At 48.0% G+C, this 14,986-nt stretch overlaps 1 protein-coding gene across 1 annotated transcript in view; it reads left to right on the forward strand.

Annotated features, from left to right (window-relative positions):
- Window positions 1-14,986, forward strand: part of Phgdh (phosphoglycerate dehydrogenase) — a 39,291-nt gene that overhangs the window by 14,632 nt on the left and 9,673 nt on the right. The window contains exons 3-7 of the mRNA XM_010643544.2: window positions 1,034-1,099; window positions 2,424-2,478; window positions 2,576-2,674; window positions 11,316-11,448; window positions 12,234-12,382. Coding sequence (XP_010641846.1) covers window positions 1,034-1,099; window positions 2,424-2,478; window positions 2,576-2,674; window positions 11,316-11,448; window positions 12,234-12,382 — 502 coding nt within the window. The remainder of the gene's footprint in view (window positions 1-1,033; window positions 1,100-2,423; window positions 2,479-2,575; window positions 2,675-11,315; window positions 11,449-12,233; window positions 12,383-14,986) is intronic.

Below are 14,986 nucleotides of genomic sequence, written 5' to 3' on the forward strand. Positions count from 1 at the left end.
GGCTGCACGATACCTGTTCCGGCACTCAGATGGTGTGTAAGGCCATCCCTGTCCCCCTCTATGACCCCCAAGCCCTTTCTCTTCCCTTGGGGACCTCACTGTCCTTAAGATTGTTCCCTTCCCCCGCTTTCCATTTTCTCCTAGAGGGGAGGGGCTCATTGAAGGTCTGACTGAGGTCCGCGTGGAAAGGTGGAGATGTTAAAGGATAACTCACCCTGCACTCTTGCCCTGGACCCAGAGTCAACCCCAGTCCTCATCTCTGCCTCCTCCCCGACTACATACAGCCTGTTTGCTGGCAGAGAACGGGAAGCCTAGTGGTCTTGCAGAAAGATAGGCTTTGAGGGTCCCTCTATCGTCTGAAGGATCACTTGTGTTTTCCTCCTTGTAACCCTCATTTCTAGAGTTCAAGACTCCCGCAGAGGAAGGAAGGTAAACGTGTGTTAAATTCTTTCAACATCACAAAAAGCCTCTGAGAAAAGAGAAAGTCTGTGCTGCAGTTTCTGCTCTCTTTTGTGTAAGATGAGCGGAGTCAGCCCTGCCCTGAGTGCCACGGAGCGAGGGGGCTTTCTCACCTCAGAAGCTGAGAGTCAGGAGAAGCCCAACAGGTGGTGACAGAAATCTTAGCTTTGCTACTAATACAAGCCCCAGGTTGGGCACCTGGATGGAGGCCCGTGGTTGGAGGACCTCTGACAGCCCCAGTAGGATCGATGGCGTGAGGTGGCCGGGATTAGGGCTTTCTGTGTGGCAGCGAGGTCCTGAAGTGGGGAGAGATGAAAGAAAGGGCTGAGCCGTGCGTGCATCTCCCAGCCCGTGAGGCACTTCTCTGCCCTGGGGGAAGTGAGAGTTACTGGAAGAGGGACCCGTGCGCTTCTCCGGCAGCATCAGAACAGGAGCATGGGAAGAGATGGCCAGGGAAAGGCGGTTTCTTCGCAGTCCCCGGCCTGGGGCAGCCCAGCCCTGGAACCTGGAGTGGGACCGTGGGAGACGGGGCCGGGCCCACTGACTGATGTCCCCTCTCTGCTTTGGTCTTCAGCACCCCCAATGGAAACAGCCTCAGTGCCGCGGAGCTCACCTGTGGGATGATCATGTGCCTGGCCAGGTAAGTGTCTGGCCTTGCAGCAGAGCCGCGCTCCCCGCCACGTCAGTTATTAGTACTTGCCAAGCAAAACGTCCCTGGGGAACCTAGAAACATTTCAGCGCAGCGGTGTGCAAACCACTGGCAACCTTTGACGCTGCCAATCCCCCACTTAGCTTTTATTACCTGAGTGCTCGGCACAGAGGCCAGGGGTGCCTCTCGTCACTAAGGCAGATCACTGAGGCAGTGCCTCAGATCACTAGGGGAGTGCACACGAGGAGGGAGGGAAGGGTGGGTGCCTTGCTCCTTGCTTGTTGCCTAGGAGCAGGCACATTGAAAAAATGTGCTCAAGGCGTTCCTCATTCTTTCTCTTTCCGCATTTTCCCCTCTCAGCACCTCAGTGCTATGCTTTTTTTTCTAAGAAACAGGCACCCTGTTACAAAGGAGCTACTTTATTCACATTATTATGAGCAGTCATGTGACGCTGGGTGAGCTGTTCGGCCCCAGTGCTCCCTTCCATGCCCTTACGAGGTTTCCATGAGCCAATGAACCCAAACATTTCCTCTAGAGTCTAAAACAGAGAAAATGCTCCTTATGCTTTGTTTCTCATCTCTTTTTGACCTCCAGAGATGATGTGTGACTCGTGTCCATGTCACATGCTTACCCTTTGACCTCTGACTTTCCATTAATTGCTATTTCTTCTGTTCTCCATACATGGAGATTCATACCTGCATGTGGACCCATCAGAGGGAATGTGTGGGTATAGGGGGAACAGGAAGGTGGTGTCGATGTTGGAAGTGTTGAGTGAGACCAGGACAGAGTGAAAGGATGTGGACTATGATTCTTACATACCCCAGACCAGGACAAAACCTTTGGGGCTCAAAAAACTCGAGGAAGAATAAGCAATCAGAGGTCTCCTTGACAGTAGAAGATATCAAGAGTTGTGGCCCCGACAAGATAGGAAAATGAAGATAATTCCTTGAATTTTTGGGTGGAACCTTAGATGTCATCAGAGTCCCCAGTGTCCTGTTCATTTATGCGTGCAAGCTCTGGGGGATTGGCCATTGTTTGGAGGAGAGAACTTGGCTGAAGTCATTCTCACTGATACCTCAGTGGCTGAGGTGGATCAGAATCTCTTCCCAGACTTTTGGCTGAAGGCAGAGGTCGCAGGGTTCCTAAATCAGGTGTTCCCACCTTCTCTTTCTCCCCTGGGCTCGCAGACCCTCACTGAGCTTGGTTTCTGGGAAAATGACCAGGGCAGGTGGCTGTGGAGACCTGTCATTGTGTCTCCTTCCTGGGCTGGTGGGGGCCTGGGGGGGTCCTGCTGAACCTGGTTCTGTCCTTGCAGGCAGATTCCTCAGGCGACCGCTTCCATGAAGGCTGGCAAATGGGATCGAAAGAAGGTGAGCAGCGGCCCTGCCCCACCCTGCCTGGGAGCAGTGCCTGAGTCCGCTCTTGGAGCTGACTTTGGCCTCTTGCCTTTTGTCTGTCTTGTTGCAGTTCATGGGAACAGAGCTGAATGGAAAAACCCTGGGGATTCTCGGCCTGGGTAGGATTGGAAGAGAGGTGGCCATCCGGATGCAGTCCTTCGGGATGAAGGTAAGAGGTCGCTGGACGCCTTGGATTTGGGGTTTTCTGCTACCATTTTGGAAATGTTGCCTAGGTTTGGGAGAAGCCAAAACCTTTGTTCTAGTTGGATCTTTAGAGCCATTTACTAAATAAGCAGTAAAGCCAGGGAGAGAGAGAATATTGACCTGTTGATTGGGATACTGGAATTTAAAAGCCAAGGATACTTAGGGGAGGTCCTTGAAAAGTGAGTTGATACCCTTGAGTGCCTCCCAGTGGACAGAAGAGAGAGGTGTTCTTTTTGTTTTTTGAGACAGGATCTCCCTATATAGTCCAGGTTGGCCTTGAATTTACTACTGGGTTGAGCTCAAACTCATGATCTCCTTACAACAGTCTCCTGAATGCTGGGTTTACAGGCATGTGAATGAATCACACACCTGGCTCTGAAGAGGGTTCTTGTCTCCTTCTTGTCCTTTCCCGTCTTGATATGAGGCCCTCCTGCTTCTGCTGTGTCTGTTCTCCTGTGCTGTGTGAGGATAAAGCAGCAAATGTACAGCTTTGCAATGGAGGCACTGTCTGTCCTTCTGCTTCGCATTTCCCTCCATGTTTCAGAGGAGAGTTAAAGGTGCTCGTGTGCAGTCTGTGATAAAGATTACAGGGCCCGCAACGGCCAGAAGACCTCATACCTGTCTCAGAAATCACAAGTGACCCCTGCCTCTTCCAACTGTGGATGCGCAGGAGGATTCTGGCTGAGGGAAGGATGGGATCCATAGCAGTCTGCCCTCAGGACAATCTAGGAGACCTTGCAAACAGGGAAGGCCAGTCACCTGCAGATTTGCACAGACAGGCCAGAGAAATGGAGGCCGCTCGCAGTGCTGGTGGACATCTGCATGGACGCTATGGCTGTTGAGGGAATTACAGGGATAATGGGTCAGACTGCAGCCAGGAAGCCCTCAGTTAAACAGTAAGGAAAATTGTTTTGACCATAATCAGGGCCGGGGATTTAGCTCAGTGATTCCGGCATCTGCCTTGCAAGAGAAAGGAATGGAGTTTGATCCCTAGTATCAAAAAAAACAAAAAAAAAAACCAAAACCCAAAGCAAAACAAAAAACATTTTGAGACTGCATGTCACTAGGTTGTCCAGACTGACCTTGAACTTGCAGTCTTCCTGCCTCAGCCTCCCAGAATGCCAAGATTGCAGACATTTGCCATCACACCCTGCTGTCCCTCACTCTCTTCCTATTATTTCCATCCCTTGTTTCTTAGTTAGAAAGAATGGTATAGGCTACCCCTCAATTTTATATTGATGCCAAGAATTTGTAAATATGTTCCTGAGGATTCATAACAAATAGATGGTAGCCTAAAGTCTGGACCTTCCTCCCATGACCACACTGACCAGCTTTCCCTCCCTTGCTGCCCCACAGATACCTTTCCTGGGCCTCAGGACTAGGAATGAAGGTGCATTTATCCAAGTGCTGGAGAGAGGTGGCCATAGCCTAGCAGAATCTATTGATCATGAAAACAAAGCACATCCTTGCCCTCTGCTCAAGGGTGGAGGGTTGCCCTGAACTAGCAAGAGCATTTTTTATTCTTTCTTCTTTTGTGAGAGTCAAGGTTGAGACTGTGGAAAATTGTGATTCTCGGGCCAGGGATTTAGCTCAGTGGTTTGAGCGCCTGCCTCACAAGCTCGAGGACCTGAGTTCGATCCCCAGTACCAAAAAAAGAAAGAAAATTGCGATTCTCTAAAAGTGGGGGTCAGGGGTTAAGTACCACTAAGAGAGCACATGACACGGAAGTAGGGAGCATGCCATTGATCGTACAGTGGCTTGGGCACAGCTGGCAAGGCCAGCAGCCCTTCCAAATTGCCACCTCCCTTCCTCAGGGCACCACCAAACACCAGATTCTTGTAGCTCGAGATCATTCATTTCAAGGAGACCTCGGAGGAGTGACTGAGTCTCATCCAAGGTCCCCACCTCACTTCCTGGATAATGGCAGTGATAAAGAAGTTCATCTGTTCATCTTGTACCTCTGCTGCTCACAACTGCTCTGGGTTGTCTGGGAGGTGCAGGGACCTGGAATGGCAGCATCAGGCAGCTCATACTTCTCAGGCATGAATTTCCAGAGCCTGCTCGTTGCAGTGCTACCCTGTGTTTCTGGGCTCATGCCGAGGACATGCCTGAACATCGTATTTCCATCACAGCTTTGTGGGAGTTGCCTTCCTTGGGGTTGGTTTCTGTCTCTGGAGGGGGATTCGCAATTGTCTTGATTTTGAAACACACTCTTCGCACTTTGAAACATGGTTTGGAACGTTTCCCTCCCCCCACCGCTCCCGTGCTGCCTGGACCTGTCACTCCAGAGTGTCCAGAGTGGCTGCTCTCCATGTTCAGCTGCTTGCTTTGACCAGGCTCCCAAATAACTACCTGGGTCCTGATGAGTTTTGTCTCAGGGCAGAGATGCCGACCCGTAAGTACTCAAACAAACTTGCATCCAACTGGTGGTCTTCCAGCTTCTGCTCCCAGAGTTCTGGGACTGCAGGCGTGTGCCACCATGCCCTGCCTAGAGGAATAATTGGGAGCAAATTGCGAAATACATAGTTTATAATTATCTAGACAGAAAACAGTGATCGGCATTTATTAAACATAGGTTATTTCAACCTAGCCCTGTTCTCTTTGGAAACTTACTAAACTGGTAGAACATAAAAATTCCCAGGTGTCATTTACCTGAACTAATTATATTTTGATCATTTAACAAGAAATGCCTTGTCCTAAAAATTAAAACTTAGATAAGGGCCTTTTTTGGTTGTCTTCCAAATCCAGTCTTCTCACAGTAACACCAGTTTGGCATGTGTCACCCCCAAACTGTTTTCTGTGCGTTTATTAGAATGCATCCAGTTCTGTGCCAATAGAGAGCACAATATTGTTTGTGGTGTTGAAATAAAAATGTGTGTCTTAGAATAACTCCATCTGCCATGCTTTTAAACTTTTGTGTGAAGTCCTCTGGAGTGGATAAATTGCTTTGCACTTGGCCATTCTTCCCAATAGTGAATATTTAGATTGTTTGCGAATCTAGACTTTAGCCAGACCTCTTTAAGCCCTAGCACATGGTGCTAGCTCTTTGAAAGGGATTCGTGATGAGAAGAATGGACTCAGTCTGGAGGGAGACTGTCCAGGACAGTACAGGGCTGTGCCCCTCTGTCATTCTAACCAACAGCCTGGGCCATGTGACATTCGCTAGTGGATGAAGCTAGGAGAGGTGGTTAGTACTTAGAGTGCAGAATCAAGCCAGGTGTAGGGTACACGACTAATGCCAGAACAGGCTGAAGCAGGAGGATCACAAATTTGAGCTCAGCCTGGACAGTTGAGCAGCTTAGCAACACACCATCTCAAAATAAAAAACTAAAACTGGCTGGAGATTATAGCTCATTGCAAACACCCTGGGCTAAATTCTCTACACTGTAAGGAAAGAAAAAAGGAGACGAGGAATACAGAATCAGGTCCTAACAAGTATGGGAAAGCTAGAGTACATTTCAGTGTTTAATGTAAGGTCCAGAAAGCAATTAGACACATTTTGTAGGAACATTTGCAAAGGGCTCTTCTGGGACAAGAAGGCTTTGGTTGACAAGAGCAGCGCAATTTCCTGAATTCATGGCTGATGGGAGAGATAAGGTGATTTCTTGGCAGCATTGAAGAAGTACGAGCCAGGCATGTTGGCACAGGTCTATAATCCCAGCTACCTGGAGGCCGAAGCGGGAGGACTGCAAGTTTGAGGCCAGGCTGGGCAACTTACTATACTAACACCCTGCCTCTAAAGAAACAAACAAATAAATAAGGGCTGGGCATGTAGCTCAGGGATAGAGCACCTGCCCAGCATGTGCGAGGCCTTAGCACATTCACTGTGTTCAATGCCCAGCACAAACAAGCATGTACTCATTCCAGAGCTAGGAAGGTGACATTCTGTACTGGCCGGCCTGCAGCTTGCTGGTGGTCTGAGCCTTACAGGTCTTCCACTGCGTACTGTGCTTTTCGCTTGGAACTTTTTCCTCACAGTGTTACTGAATAATGGGTTGTAACTGCAGAGACTTAACCCCTTCCTGCTGGCTTGGCTCTTAGAATGTGTTACAGGCCCAAGCCAGTTGGAAGCTGAGCCTCGTATTTTCTTGTCAGAGTTTTCCCTGGGCGTAGCCGATCCCCAACTCCAAGCTTGGCTTCAGCCACTGTTGTGATGGATCTGACCTAACCCCAGCGGGCTAGACCTGGAACCTGATTCTTTCAGGTCCAGCTAATGTTTGCTGAGGTCTGCTGTGTTCCTTTCTGTGCTCACAATGACCTTATGGTCCCAGGGTTACACGTAAGGAAACTGAGGCCCGGGAAGGTCATGTGATAAGCTCAGGGTAATATGGCTGGTGGGGCTTAGAGGGTAGCTCAGTGGTAGAGCACTTGCCTAGAAGGCCCTGAGTTTGGTTCCTAACACACAAAAGTGATGTGATTCTATGTAGACTTCTCCTCAGTCTGGCTGTCTTCACTTCCAACCTGATGCACTTTGCCCCATAACAGCGTTTGCATGCACGATCCTCAGGGGTTAAACAGTGCCTGTTTGTCAGGCCACTGTGTTCAGCCGTTCCAAGGACAGAAGCTCTGATCCTAGCCTGGCACCTGGACTTCTTTCTGGTTTTCAAGCTTCCCCAGAGCCTCAGATTCTGGAAAGGTGACCAGAGAGATATTAAATGCTGGACTTCGGGCCTTCGCCTCTGTGGCTTTGAATGTATCTTTTTTGTTTGCTTGGTTTTGTGTTTTTGCAGTACTGGGAATTGAATGCAAGAAGTGCCAGCCCTCTAAAAATTTTTAATTTAAGGGCCCGCGATTTGACTCAGTGGTTCTGCCGCCTGCCTGGCAAGCACAAGGTCCCAAATTCTATCACTAAATAAATAAATAAATAAATAAAATTTAAATTAATTAAATAATTAATAGGTGTTTTTGAGACAGGACCTCCTGATATAGTTTAGGCTAGCCTTGAACGCATGTGATCCTCCTGCCTCAGCTTTCCAAGTAGCTGGGATTACAAGTGTTTGCCACCTCTTCCAGCTCTGATTTCTTCTTTTACTTTTCACATTTTTATTTCTTGCGGTCCTAGGGATTAAGACAGTCTCGCCGAGTCACGAAAAGGCCCAGGGTGCCTCTGGATTTGCCATCCTTCTGCCTCTGCTTCTGGAGTGTTGGGATTATAGGCACGCACCGCCAGGCCCACGTGGACTTATTTCTAATATTGGGTTTCTTTTGAGGATGTTGCAGCTCTAGGAGGAGTTTAAATGCTGAGCCAACAACCCTGGCCGTTAGGTGGGGAGAGGGTGTGAGCAGTCTCCTGGGTCTCCCAGGGCTGCCTGCTGTGACAGCAGAGGCACTTCCTGAAGGACTCCCTGGAAAGCAGACCTCCCCACCGCGGCCCCAGCACTAGAAGTCTGCTGGGGCTGGGTGTGAGGTGGGGAACTCATACTTGCTTCCCCCCAAGCCCCTCCCTGAGAATCGTCTTTGAAAGATACTTGTCTAGAGACGTGGAGATGCTCCTGCTTCTGCAGAGTGGGACACCTGACCTTTCCGGGTCACACAGGACCCTGTCCAAGAACTTGGCTTCGGGTCTGATGCCGTCCTTCCCACCTCTCCTAGCATAGCCTCCTGGCTGAGCACATGCATCCTTTTCTGCCCTGGATATCTCCCAAGAAAATGAGAACAGGACTGTTCTCTGCCAGATTCATTCCCAGCAGCTGCCTGCAGATATCTGAGCTTCTGTCTCCTTGTGAGAGAAGGAAGCTGAGGCAGTGCCCCCTGCTGGCCACTGTAGAAGATGCTTATGGGCGCCTCCTCACCAGCCTTGGCCCCCAGCCAGGCACCTGCTGCCATAGGAGGGCCCCAGCTTGGGCTGTGGGACTCTTCTTTTGCCCCCTCCAGCCGTGTCCTGGCTCCTGAGAGTGGAGTAGAAGCAGTGCTGGATGCTGAGAGCTCACTTTGTCAGGGTGGCCTGTGTCCTCTTCCTCGCTCTCTCCACATGAGAAAACACATAGGCATCGGAGATAAAGGGATCTTTGTTGCAGCCGGCTTCAGCCAGCGCACAAAGACGACTTGTCAGGACTAGGGAAGGGATCCTGGCTCCCACCCCGCCCATGTCTCCCTCCTCACCAACAGGGAATGGTGGGGTCTGAAAAGGACACTGGAGCTCTTTAACGGGCAGGGAAGGCAGCCTCTTTCCCCTAAACCTCTGCCAGTGATTGGGGTGGGGTCACTTGGCTTTGCTTACTCTTCAAGGCTAGTGATGAAAACTGTGGTCCTGAACCTTAGTCATAACCATTTTTATTTTCTTTCCCAGAAGTTCTGCATTTGAAATGGAAGTCCAACTTTACATTATATTCTAAAATAATGTTTATATTCCTCCAATTTCTACCACAGAGTGGTAGAGATCTTAAGCAGCAAAGGAAATCACAAAAGAAAAATAATTCTTCCTTCTAAGAGATAAACACTGTTCAAATTTTCTGCTGCATTTTCTTTGTTTTGTTTAATCCTGGGTTTTTGTATAAGTTGGGTTGCTTCTCCTCAAGGTTAAGGGGAATTTCTCTGACTCCTGTATTCTGGGTGAGGACCAGGGCCTGATGTGTGCCCTGACACACAGTTGGAACAGCTGAGGCAGGGCTTCTGGTGCCCAGTGCATTCTGGTGCCCCATATGTTTTGGTGTGCTGCAGGGCCTGGTGTCTGCCCCGCTTTCCTTAGGACATCTGTGGGATGCCTTTGACAATCATATGGCTCTCGTACCTCTGCCTTTCCCCTCAATGAGGGTTGCTGAGAAGGGATGAACTGGAAATAGCTCCGTGAAACCTTCTGGGTAGATCAGGCAGGAAGCTGAGAGGTCTCTGCTGTTGCAAGAGATAGACAGACCTCTGTGCCTGGATGTTGACTCATCTGGGACTCCTGTTGAGGCTGGCGTGAGGGCATCCAAGACTGCGCTAGATGCAAGAGACATGTTTGTGTCTCCTGCACACCGCTTTCTCACATGGGCTGTGGCCTCCCTGAGGGCTCAGATTTGGGGAGAGTGGCTTATCTGGGTTCCCTGTGCTGCCTGTGAGACTGCACTGCCTACTCGTGGCAGTCAGTGTACCCCTGTTGCTAATCTCCTGGTCCCCAAGCTGACCTTACCCTTATTCCCCTCTTCTCTTCTGTAGTCCAGCTGCCAGCCTGTCTGGAAGGTGGGCACGAGGAGGGTGGCCTCTGGAGTCACAATTGTTAGCTTTCCCTCCCCTTAAGATGGCCCTAACTAGTGATGACAAGAGCCCCTCCTAGTGATGTCACAAGCTCCCCAATCCCTAGCCACTGCATCACTCAACCCCACCCCAGCTCCTATAAAAGGAGCTCCCTGTTCTGCCGTGTTGCTCTCTCCCCTCTGTTTGGAGACAGCCCGGCAGATTCTCCCCATCATAAAGGCTTGGTATGGTCCTGGTTTTTGACTCTTTTTACCTAACAAGAATACCTGGCTTATATTCTGTGCCAGCTCTGTGACCTGTGCTTCAGTTTCTCAGTTTCCATACAATGCAAACAATGTTACCTAAACCATCAGGCATGAAGAGGGAAAGGCACTTGACATACAGTAAATGCTAAAGAAATATTTGTCTTTATTGGCTATGAACATAAAGTTCTTTCTTCTGTTTGAGCTTTCTTCTCCTTACCACTGATATTTGATGACCTGATGTCAGTTTCATGAGCCTGATGTAACTTACACCCCAGAGCTTCTTGCCTGCTTCTACCTCTTGAAAGTCAAGCTTCCTGACTTCCAGAGGTCCCAGGAAGTTCCCCTTATTTGGAGGCCCCACTCCTTCCCTCGCCAGTCCAGACCAAGGTTCTCTCCTGGTGCTTCCTCATCCCGGGTGTCTCTGTGTCTCACCCTCATCCCCTGGACAAGTCCTTACTCCCCGCCCCAGTCGAGCATGTCCCATGAAAATATCTGCCACTAGCCATTTATATCTCCATGTAATCTTAGACACTAGGTCATACAAATTGGTCAGTAAATGAGATTATTCCAAGACAAGAGACATTCTATTCCCCATTGAGAAATTTCAAAGAGAAGAACTGTACCCTCTGCTGGTGTCAATTCTTGTGTTTCGCCCTCATGATACATTGTCTCATTCCTGATCCTTTGTGTACCACCAATGCCTTCTCCATTACTTCTTCCTCCCTTTTTCTAAATACTTAGTGTACCTGTGTCTTTCCGGGACCTTGGATCCCCAGCTGTGGCTGCCCTCTCACGTCCATTTCCCGGCAGTACCCTAGGATGATGTCACTGCTTCCCACATGATCGTTTTCCCTCACTGAGGGTTCCTTTCCTAGAGCTTCCAAGCTACCCTTTGTCAGGCCATGCCTGGGCTGCTCCTGCATCTGTCTGTGGTTGAGGCTCTGAGGCAGACAAGCCTCCCTTTGCTCTGGCTGCGCCCATTCCTAAATGAGCAAACTCTGCTTCCCTAAGCTCTAAAGCAGGCAGAAGAGCAGCAGCAATTTCATTGGATTGTAAGAATTAAACTGGGGGATCAAATTAAGCTTAGTGTGTGCTTACACTGTAGTAAACGCTCAATAAATGGTTGTTGTTAATAACAATGCTATGGTTAACAATGATACTTTTTTCTCTCATACATCTGATCAGACCATAGGGTACGACCCTGTCATTTCTCCAGAAGTCTCAGCTTCCTTTGGGGTCCAGCAGCTGCCTCTGGAGGAGATCTGGCCTCTCTGTGATTTCATCACTGTACACACTCCTCTGCTGCCTTCCACAACAGGTAGTCTGTCCCTACCTTGTGGGTTGGTCACAGAGGCCACAGATCAGATAGGGAGTGGGCTCTCAGTCTGGGCCTTCTGCAGACACTGGTGAGCAGGTTTGGGGAAAGGCTCTGTTGGGTGCCTCTGCACCCAAGGAGGGGTGAACTAGCTCAAAGTGTGTGGGTGCTGTAAGGATGGGGAGGCACTAAGAAAGAACTGTAGTCTGGGCTAGTTGGGAGAAACAGGATCCTCCAAGGGGCCACTAGAATGGAAGGAAGGAAGGAAGGGTGGAAGGGAGAGAGGGAGGGAGATTGGCTAACTCCCAAGAGGTGGCAGCAGGCAGGAGACTACAAAGGCCTTATGGAAAGTTTAGATAGAAAAAAGCTATGTTCATAGTTAATAAAGACAACATTTATTTAACACTCACTGTGTGTAAGATGCTTTCATATAACTCATACCTGATGCATTCAGTACTATTATTACTGGAGCTTGATGCATGTTCAAGCAGTGGCCCATGTGGATTCTTCCCAGAGCCCCTGAAGGAAGTTTTTGATCTTTTGGGCCCACTGAAAGTCTTCACATCTCCAGAATGTCCAGTATGTTTCTAATCTGACTGTACCCAGATCTAGAACCTGGAACTCCTGCCTCTAAGTGTCTGGAAGGAAGGGGTTAGAACAGAGAAGCAGCTGACCAGCAGGAAGAGGCCTCAGGCAGGAGCTGGTTCAAAGGAAGACAGGGCCTCTGGAGCCCTGCCAATGTGGAATCCAGGTGCCTTTGCAGCCATCTGCTCTTCTCTTTTTTCCAGGTTTACTGAATGACAGCACCTTTGCCCAGTGCAAGAAGGGCGTGCGTGTGGTGAACTGTGCCCGAGGAGGGATTGTGGATGAAGGGGCCCTGCTGCGGGCCCTGCAGTCGGGTCAGTGTGCTGGAGCCGCGCTGGATGTGTTCACAGAAGTAAGTAACTGTAGCCGAGTGTGGGGGAACAGGAGAGAGATGAGAAGCAGGGAGGCCCAGGGCAGGGGAAGTCTGGCATTTCACTGTCTCCAGCATCAATCAGAAGCTGGGAAACTATTGCCAAGAGTATATGTGTGTGGTCTGAGGAGCTTTTGCAGATCTTGGTACAGAGGTACACGATGTCTGCTGCAAACTCAGATGTTTAGCCTGGGTGTGGTGGGGCATGCCTGTATTCCAGCACTCGGGAGGCTAAGGCAAGAGGATCAACTTGTGCTACATAGTGAGTTCGGGCCAGTCTGAACTGCATAGTGAGACCCTATCTCAAATAAAACCACACTACACACACACACACACACACACACACACACACACACACACTCACAAAACCTCAGATGTTTAAGTAGGACCCTAGTCCTGGTCTTGGGCTTCTGAGACTGTTGTCATGTTGATAACCTGGGAACAGTGGAGTGGCAGATGAACGAGATGGAGGATTTGAGGCAGGGAGAAAGGGGAGTTTAGTGCATTGCTACAGGTCTCTTGATTTAAGTGCAGTTTCACAGCCAGGAAGACAGTTTATCTAGCATCCATTGGCATTCCTCTTTCTTCAGAGATAACGGATAAAACAGGGCAGCATGGCAGAGGGGCATGGCATGGGAGGTGGCAGGAAGCAGCAGCAGCGGCAACAGCAAGACTTCCTTTCTGTTTTGTCTCATCCAAGCTGCGAGCCTGTCGGTTGGTCCCACCCAGGGTGAGCCTTCCCATTAGCTACAAAAACTACGCTAAACCAGGCAGTCCACTAACTTAGTCATCACACACCCTTAATCTGTATTCATTCAGGCTAGATCCAGACACCTGAAAAGCCCCACATATGAGCATGTGAGGCTTTGGGAGGAACCTCTAGATACAAGCTATAACATGCCCACCAGCATTGTAGTAGAGCGTTTCTTTTTACACAGTCATCGCCAGCGTTTGTTGGATTTTTTGATGAGCCATTCTTTCTGGAGTGAGATGGTATCTCACTCAGTATGGTTTACATTTGCATTTCTCTGATGGCCAATGACCATGAGCATTTTGTTTTTTCATGTATTTATTGGCCATTTGTACTTTTTCATTTCGGTTGCCCATTTTTTTATTAGGTCTTTTATTTTGGGAGAGCTAATTTTTTTTTTTTTTTTTTTAGTTCTTTATATATTTTATTTTCTTTCCCATTAGGTTTCTTGGTATAATTTAGATATGCAGGACAGTTACATTAATAATTGGGAACTTATGCCTTTACATAACCTATCTTGGTTCTTATTTTTTCCCCATCACCCTGCCCTCTCTTCACTCCCTCCACCCTACCTATTTACAAAGACTTTGTTTCCATGTTTTTCCTTTTCTTATATTTTCTTTTCCTTTCTTAAGTTTCCCCTACCCCTCCCACTTCCCCTGCTCCTTTAGAACTTTTCTTCCTATTACACAATATCAGTTATACATTTTGATCCTTATTTATACTTTTAGATTTTCACACCAGAGAAACTATTCAGTATTTACACGTGTGTGTCCTATTAATTTCACTTAAGAGTATGGCCTCAATATGCATCCACGTTTTGGAGAATGACCCATGTGCAGCCAAAAAAAAATGTGTATTCTGATTTTGTGGGGTGGAACACTCAATAGATGTGTATTAAGTCCATTTGTTCAAAAGCTTGATTCAGTTCTAGTATTTTGTTGTTGATTTTTTTTTTTTGTCTAGATGATCTATTTGTAACAGTGGTGTATTGAGGTCCCCACTACAATTGTATTAGTGCTTATTTGGTTTTTCAAGTCCCTTAATATTTGTCTTGTATAGTTGGGGGCATTAGTATTTGGTGCATATATTTGTGATTGTCATCTCTTCCTCTTGGATTGTTCCCTTTACAAGGATGTAGTGACCTTCTTTGTCTCTCTAAATTAGCTTTGGTTTGAAACTTACTTTGTCTGCAAATGAGATAGCTACCCCTGCTTTTTTCCTGGTTCCTATCGCATGGAGAACTGTTTTCCATCCTTTTACTTTATGAGTTTCTCTTTAAACTAGGTGCATTTCTTGGATACACCATATTATTGGATTTTGCTTCTTAATCCATTCTGCCAGTCTACATCTTTTGATTGGTGAATTGAGGCCGTTAACATTGATGGTTATAACTGATCTGTATTGACTTATCATCACCATGTTATTTTTCTGTTGTTGGCTCTTTTTTATCCCCCCCCCTTTAATTTCTGGCCTTGCCTGATGGATTTGCTCTGTTGGGCCTCATGGAGTTGTGGCCTTCGTTGGCTTTTTCTAGGATATTGTTTAGAAATGTTTGGTGTGCTGGTTTGGTATTCATGAAGTTTCTCAGGTTTTCTTTGTCACGGAAGTATCTTATTTCCCCATTAATTTTGACAGAGTTTTGCAGGATACACCACTCTAGGTTGGAGATTGTTTTCTTTTAAAGCTTGAAATACCTTGCTCTGGGCTGTCCATGACTTGAGGGTTTGTATTAAAAAATCTGCTGTGATTCTGATGGACTTTCCTTTGCACTTGATTTGTTTCTTTATATGTTCTCTCTCTTTTTTTTTTTTTTTTTTTTTTTTTTTTTTTTT

Source organism: Fukomys damarensis, unplaced genomic scaffold, assembly GCF_012274545.1.
Source record: "Fukomys damarensis isolate Sample0158 unplaced genomic scaffold, DMR_v1.0_HiC HiC_scaffold_33, whole genome shotgun sequence".
Classification (NCBI taxonomy): Eukaryota; Metazoa; Chordata; class Mammalia; order Rodentia; family Bathyergidae; genus Fukomys; species Fukomys damarensis.